This window comes from Colobus angolensis, unplaced genomic scaffold, assembly GCF_000951035.1.
Source record: "Colobus angolensis palliatus isolate OR3802 unplaced genomic scaffold, Cang.pa_1.0 Scaffold36, whole genome shotgun sequence".
In the NCBI taxonomy this organism is placed as follows: Eukaryota; Metazoa; Chordata; class Mammalia; order Primates; family Cercopithecidae; genus Colobus; species Colobus angolensis.
Genome location: NW_012116932.1, coordinates 1,884,985 through 1,892,704, shown reverse-complemented (window position 1 = coordinate 1,892,704; position 7,720 = coordinate 1,884,985). Strand labels below are relative to the sequence as shown.

Below are 7,720 nucleotides of genomic sequence, written 5' to 3'. Positions count from 1 at the left end.
AAGACTCTGTCTCAAAAAAAAAAAAAAAAAAAAATCAACATATGGAAAAGACACAAGATAGGAAGTCCAGGAGAAACCTGGTGCAAGCTTCCAGTGTCCTCTCCCAGGAAAGTCACATAGATGCAGTTAATTCTCCCAGCAATGACTTATGACAACGCATGTGAAGTATTGTCAGCTGGGAGGCTCACCTGAGCCTTGGTGTTCAGGGTATGTATTGGGCGATCATTCACATAGGTACACCGTGTCTACATGGCTGACCTCAGTTGCTCAGACTGTAGGACTCCAGGGCAAAAACATGATGACTGGGCCAGGCACAGTGGCTCACACCTGTAATCCCAGAACTTTAGGAGGCTGAGGCAGGCAGATCACGAGGTTAGGAGATCAAGACCATCCTGGCCAACAGGGTGAAACTCCATCTTTACTAAAAACACAAAAATTAGCCACGTGTGGTGGCGCACACCTGTAGTCCCAGCTACTCGGGAGGCTGAGGCAGGAGAATTGCTTAAACCTGGGAGGCAGAGGTTGCAGTGAGCCGAGATCGTGCCACTGCACTGCAGCCTGGTGAAAGAGCAAGACTCTGTCTCAAAAAAAACATGATTACTGTAAACCACATCATGAATGACTACTATTAAAAAGTGAAGAAATAACAGTTGCTGGTGAGGTGGCAGAAAAAAAGGAACACACACTGTTGGTGGGATTGTAAATTAGTTCAACCATTGTGGAAAGCAGCGTGGCAATTTCTCAAACAGCTGAAAACAGAACTACCATTCAACCCAGCAATCCTATTACTGGGTATATACCCAAAGGAATATAAATCATTTTATCATAAAGACACATGCACATGTATGTTCACTGCAGCACTATTCACAATAGCAGAGACACAGAATCAACCTAAATGGCCATCAATGGTAGACTGGATAAAGAAAATATGGTACATATAGACCATGGAATACTATGCAGCCATAAAAAAGAATGAGCTCATGTCCTTTGCAGGGACATGGACGGAGACAGAGGCCATTATCCTTAGTGAACGAGCGCAGGAACAGAAAACCAAATACTCGCATTCTTATTTGTAAGTGGGAGCTAAATGAGGAGAATATATGGACACAAAGAGGGGAACAACAGACACTGGGGCCTATAGGAGGGTGGAGGGTGGGAGGAAGGAGAGGACCAGTAAAAATAATTAATGGGCACCAGGTTTAATACCTGAGTGATGAAATAATCTGTACAACAAACCCCCGCAACAGGGGTTTATCTATGTAACAAACCTGCACATGTATCTCTGAACTGAAAAACGTTTTTAAAATCCCATCATTAGTATGAGCTCTGGGATCAAACTAGTACTGCATAGCACAAGCCCTCTGCATACAAAAATAGTTATTTTTTTTTAGATACGGGGTCTCACTTGTTGCTCAGGCCAGTCTTGAACTCCTGGCCTCCAGCAATCCTCCCATCTCAGCTTCCCAAAGCCATTGGGATTACAGGTGTGAGATACCATGGCCCAAAAAACACTTTGTAAAGATTGTGGCAAAATACACAGAACACAAAATTTACCATCTTAGCCATTTTTCAATGTATATGCAGTTCAGTAAAGTACATTTATATTGTGCAATCATCAACCACCATCCATCTCCAGAACTCTTTCATCTTGCAACACTGAAACTCCTCCACTCCTTAAACAGCTCCCTGTTCTCTCTCTCCCCTCTCCCCAGCCTCTGGTAACTGCCATTCTACTTTTTTTGAGGGGATGGTGACATATTCTGCCGCCCTACCTATGCATATGTCCAAACTCATCAAAATGTATACATTTAATATGTGCAATTTTTGGTACATTAAGTATACACCTCAATAAAGCTCAATACACCTCAATAAAGAAAAAAGACGGTCTAGCAATCTACATTAGCAGTCTACATTAGCAATCTACATTAGCAGTCTACATTAACAATCTACATTGGCAGTCTACGTTAACAATCCACATTGGCAGTCTACGTTAACAATCTACATTGGCAGTCTACGTTAACAATCTCGTTAACAATCTACATTAGCAATCTATATTAGTAGTCTATATTAGCAGTCTACATTAGCAATCTACATCAGCAGTCTAACGGCCACACACTACTACCAGGCTTGGTGCCTGCGTCTAGGATGCCCCAGTTCAAGGAGGGAGCCATAATCCCAGCGCAGGAAAGCATAACTGTGAACTCTTTTTCCCGGTCCCAGGAGGAGGATCCCGTGCTGACTATCATCACCTATGTGGGGCTGAGCCTGTCTCTGCTGTGCCTCCTCCTGGCGGCCCTCACCTTCCTCCTGTGTAAAGCCATCCAGAACACCAGCACCTCACTGCATCTGCAGCTCTCGATCTGCCTCTTCCTGGCCCACCTCCTCTTCCTCGTGGGGATTGACCAAACTGAATCCAAGGTACTGACAGTGTTTCAGAGGATGCCCTGCCCTGCCCCAAGGGACACTGAGCTCATGGAGCAAGCCTGCGCTGGATTCCTTAATAAAATGTCTTTGGGTCTGTAGAGGAGAAAAATATAATTTTCCCGCTACCATTCTAATAGCTGGGACCCGTATAACAAAAGACAGATAAGAGAAAAAGTAAACAAAAGTTTATTAACATGTATATTTCATATATACACGGGAGATACCCAGGGAATGAGGCATTCTCAAACAGGTAGTTTAGAACAACAGCATTTTTGACAAAGAATGATAAATTTTTGGAGAAGGGAAAAAGATCTTTGGTTTTTAGGGGCAGCAAAGTATGGGAAGGCAAATATCTGAGAAATGAGTGATAGATATTTAGTATCACTGATTGTATTAGTCCATTTTCAGGCTGCTGATAAAGACATACCCGAGACTGGGAAGAAAAAGAGGTTTAAATGGGCTTACCGTTCCACATGGCAGGGGAGGCCTCAGAATCATGGCGGGAGGCAAAAGGCACTTTTTTTTTTTTAGACGGAGACTCGCTCTGTAGCCCAGGCTGGAGTGCAGTGGCGCCATCTCGGCTCACTGCAAGCTCCACCTCCTGGGTTCACGCCATTCTCCTGCCTCAGTCTCCCAAGTAGCTGGGACTAAAGGCGCCCGCCACTATGCCCGGCTAATTTTTGTATTTTTTTAGTAGAGACGGAGTTTCACCATATTAGCCAGGATGGTCTCGATCTCCTGACCTCGTGATCTGCCCGCCTCGGCCTCCCGAGCAAAAGGCACTTTTTACATGGTGGCAGCAAGAGAGAAAAATGAGGAAGATCCAAAAGCGGAAACCCCTGATAAAACCATCAGATCTCGTGAGACTTATTCCCTACCGCGAGAACGGTATGGGGGAAACCGCCCCCATGATTCAAATTATCTCCCACCGGGTCCCTCCCACAACACGTGGGGATTATGGGAGTACAATTCAAGATGAGATTTGGGTGGGAGCACAGAGCCAAACCATATCATTGGTTTTGTAGATTCCTCCAGCGTTGGCTCCAGACGGATGAGGATCTAAAGTTGTCTTGGTGGCTGGGCACAGTGGCTCACGCCTGTAATCCCAGCACTTTGGGAGGCCGAGGTGGGCAGATCAGCTGAGGTCAGGAGTTCAAGACCAGCCTGATCAACTTGGCGAAACTCCGTCTCTACTAAAAATACAAAATATTAGCTGAGCATGGTGGTGAGCACCTATAATCCCAGCTACTTGGGAGGCTGAGGCAGGAGAATTGCTTGAACCCGAGAAGCAGAGGCTGCAGTGAGCCAAGATTGTGCCATTGCACTCCAACCTGGGCAACAAGAGCAAAACTCCATCTTAAATAAATAAATAAATAAGTTGTCTTGGTGATCAACTTTCGTCCTCCCCATAGCAAGGGTAGGAGGGTAGAAAGAAGAGAATAGGTAGGAGGAATACCTTTGTAAATTAGTGTCGTGGTGTACTACTCAGTCTTCAGAAAAAGAAGGAAATCCTGCCATTTGTGATAACATGGATGAACCTGGAGAGTGTTATGCTGGGTGAAATAAGCAAGGTACAGAAAGACAAATAGTGCATGATCTCACTTACGTGTGGAATCTAAAATAGCCAAACTCACAAAGGCAAAGAGCAGAAATGGTTGTTAGCAGAGACTAGGGCAGCAGGGAAGGGGTTTAGGGAGACACTGGTCAAAGGATACCAAATTTCAACTAGACAGGAAGAATAAATTCAAGAGAGCTGTTGTACATCATGATGACCATAGTCAAGAACAACATACTGTATATTGAAAAATTGCTAACAAAGTAGATTTTAAGTGTTCTCACCGCCCCCCCCCCCCAAAACAGACAAGTACATAAAGGTATGTCCGGCTTTTAGGCAAATAGGGGGAGGACAGAGAGCTTTTTTGTCTCTGCTTCTTCTCAACTGCCTTCAGTTTCAAATAATCCCTTGGGCCAGACACAGTGACTCACATCTGTAATCCCAGCACACTGGGAGGCAATGGTGGAAAGATCACTTGAGGCCAGGGGTTCGAGGCCATCCTGGGCAATATAGTGAGACCTTGTCTCTACAAAAAACAAAAAAAAAAAGCAAAATTAGCTGGGCATAGTAGTGCACATCTGTAGTCCCAGCCGCTTGGGAGGCTGACGCAGGAGGATTACTTGAACCCAGGAGTTCGAGGCTGCAGTGAGCTTTGATTGCAACCACTGTACTACAGCCTGGGTGACAGAGCAAGACTCTGTCTCAAAAAAAAAAAAAGAATCATAATCACAATCTCTTATGCTAAAGTGAAACTTTTTCCCTCAATTTTATTTTTAATTGAAAAATAATAATTGTATAAAATTATGGGGTACAATGTGAAGTTTTCATAGACGTACACCTTATGAAATGATCAAACCAAGATAATGAACATATCTATCACTTCCATACTTATCATTTCTTTGTGATGAAAACATTTAAAATTCACTCTTTTTGGACTGTGGGTGGAGGCTTATGCTTGTAATCCCAGCACTTTAGGAGGCTGAGGAGGGAGGATCACTTCAGCCCAGGAGTTGGAGACTGGCCTGGGCAATATAGTGAGACTCCGTCTCTGCAAAACTTGGCGAGTATGGTGGTACACACTTGTAGTCCCAGCTACTCGGGAGGCTGAAGTGGGAGGATCACTTGAGCCTAAGAGGTCAAGGCTGCAGTGAGCTATGATTGTGCCACTGCACTCCATCTGGGTGACAGAGTGAGATCCTGTCTGAAAGAAAGAAAATAAAGCAAAATCCACTCTTTTAGCAACTTTGAAATTCATAATATATTATTATTAACTATAGTCACCAGGCAGTACAGTAGGAGTGGAGAGTAGAGAGGAGGCTCCCAGAGGTTGAGTGGGGAAGTGGATGAGGAAAGGAGACATTGCTCAAAGTATATAAAGTCTTAGTTAAAAAGGAGGGATACATTCTGGTGATCTGTTGCAAAGTGGCATAGGTGGAGGTGGCACCACTTTCAGTCCCAAGGGCAGGTTGAAGGGGTTGGTGCCCAGATGTCCAATGCTAGCCTTGACTATCAACTATCTTTATTTTTTTAAATATAATTGAGATGGGGTCTCACTAAGTTTCCCAGGCTGGTCTCAAACTCCTGGGCTCAAGTAGTCCTCCCACTTCAGCCTCCCAAAGTGCTGAGATTACAGACATGAGCCACTGTGTCCAGTTCCCCTTTACTTTTAATGCCCTTGGTCTGATGTCAGGTGCTCTGAACCCAAAGCCAATGTCAAGGAGAGGTCCTAGGGCCATACTCCACCCTGACAACCCCTTCAGGCATTCCTTCCTCCTCCCTGAGGTGCTGTGCGCCATCATCGCCGGTGCCTTGCATTATCTCTACCTGGCCGCCTTCACCTGGATGCTGCTGGAGGGCCTGCACCTCTTCCTCACTGCACGGAACCTGACGGTGGTCAACTACTCAAGCATCAACAGACTCATGAAGTGGATCATGTTCCCAGTGGGCTATGGCGTTCCCGCTGTGATTGTGGCCATTTCTGCAGCCTCCAGGCCTCACTTTTATGGAACCGCTAATCGGTGAGCTTGAATCCCACCCTGTGTCATGGACAGTTTCCTAAGAAAGCTTTTGAGGGCAGCATTCATGATGATGGTGGGACTATACGTAACCAATACACTCTATGTTCCCCTTTATAACAGCTCTAACCTCTTTCCTAGCAAGGCAGGGTGAGATGGTGGTAAGAGTTTGCAAGGTTCTAGAAGTCTTATACAACCAACAGGTTCATACGCCCACTGCACAGTAACATACCAATCCACCAAGACAGCAAAGTTTGCAGCAGAGAAAGAGCTTAATGAGGCCAGGTGTAGTGGCTCACACCTATAATCCCAACACTTTGGGAGGCCAAGGTGAGAGAATCACTTGAGGCCAGGAGTTCAAGACCAGCCTGGGCAATATAGCAGACCCTCATCTCTACAAAAAAATTAAAAATTAACTGAGCACAGTGGCTCACACATGTAATCCCAGCACTTCAGGAGGCCCAGGCAGGAGGATCTCTTGAGTTCACAAGTTCAAGACCAGCCTGGGCAACATAGCAAGACCTTGTGTCTACTAAAAATTTAAAAAAAAAAAAAGCCAGGCATGGTGGTACACACCTGTAGTCCCAGCTACCCAAGAAGCTGAGATGGAAGGATTGTCTGAGCCCAGGAGTTCAAGGCTGCAGTGAGCTATGCTCAGGCCACTACACTCCAGCCTGGGTGACAGATCAAGACCTTATCTCAAAAAAAAAAAAAAAGAGAGAGAGAGTTTAATAATCTCAGGGCGCAAAGCAAGAAAATGGGAGAAGATTCTCAAATCAATCTCCTCAAGGAGTTCTGGACTGGGGCTTTTAAAGGGATCATGGAGGATGTGGAGGCTGGAAAGTGTGGGTCATTGATTGTTCAGGGTACAGCAGATGAAATCATCAGGAGATGGAAACTGCCTTCTTTGGTGACTCAGCTCCTCCTGTGGTCCTTCAGAGCAGCTGAAGCCAGTAGCTTCACTGGTACACAGGACCTGAAAGAATATCTCAAGGGGAAACCTAATGGTTTTTGTTTAGTTTTGGTTTAGTTTTTTTTGAGACAGAGTTTCGCTCTTGTTGCCCAGGCAGGAGTGCAATGGCACGGTCTTGGCTGACTGCAACTTCCACCTTCTGGGTTCAAGCGATTCTCCTGCGTCAGCCTCCCCAGTAGCTGGGATTACAGGTGCCCACAACCACGCCCAGCTAATTTTTGTGCTTTTAGTAGACATGGGGTTTCGCCATGTTGACCAGACTGGTCTGGAGCTCCTGACCTCAGGAGATCCACCCACTTCCGCCTCCCAAAATGCTGAGATTACAGGCGTGAGCCACGGCACCCAGCTGAAACTTCATGTTTTATCATGTTTAAGTTTTTACCTATAGAGCAGTAAAGGGAAACTGTTATCTAGGATCTGTGTGATTCTAGGATAGCAGGCACCAAACAGCTAGGAGGAAGCAGGTCAGAGAGCAAGCTCACCTGGTGGTGAATCCTGGATGTACTGCAAGCTCGGCTTGTTTTCATTTCTCCCCCTTTCTTCTTCTCTGATTATTTTTATAAAGTTTATAGGGATGGCTTCAGAAGGAGAGGGTTTTGGGTGTTGTTCAAAAGACCGTCAAGATGCATAAATAATAGAAAGAAGAGAAGGAAGCAAGGAAGGAAGGAAGGAAGGAAAGAAGGAAGAAAGGGAAAGAAAGAAAGAAGGAAAGAAAAGAAAGAAAGAAAGAGAGAGAGAGAGAGAGAGAGAGAG

General features: G+C 45.3%; 1 protein-coding gene across 2 annotated transcripts in view; it reads left to right on the top strand.

The window, feature by feature from the left end:
- The window catches only part of LOC105519756 (EGF-like module-containing mucin-like hormone receptor-like 3), a 64,965-nt gene that overhangs the window by 34,886 nt on the left and 22,359 nt on the right, over positions 1-7,720 (top strand). For both annotated transcript variants that reach the window (XM_011953218.1, XM_011953219.1), the window contains 2 exons: positions 2,221-2,418; positions 5,762-5,997. In XM_011953218.1, coding sequence (XP_011808608.1) covers positions 2,221-2,418; positions 5,762-5,997 — 434 coding nt within the window. The remainder of the gene's footprint in view (positions 1-2,220; positions 2,419-5,761; positions 5,998-7,720) is intronic.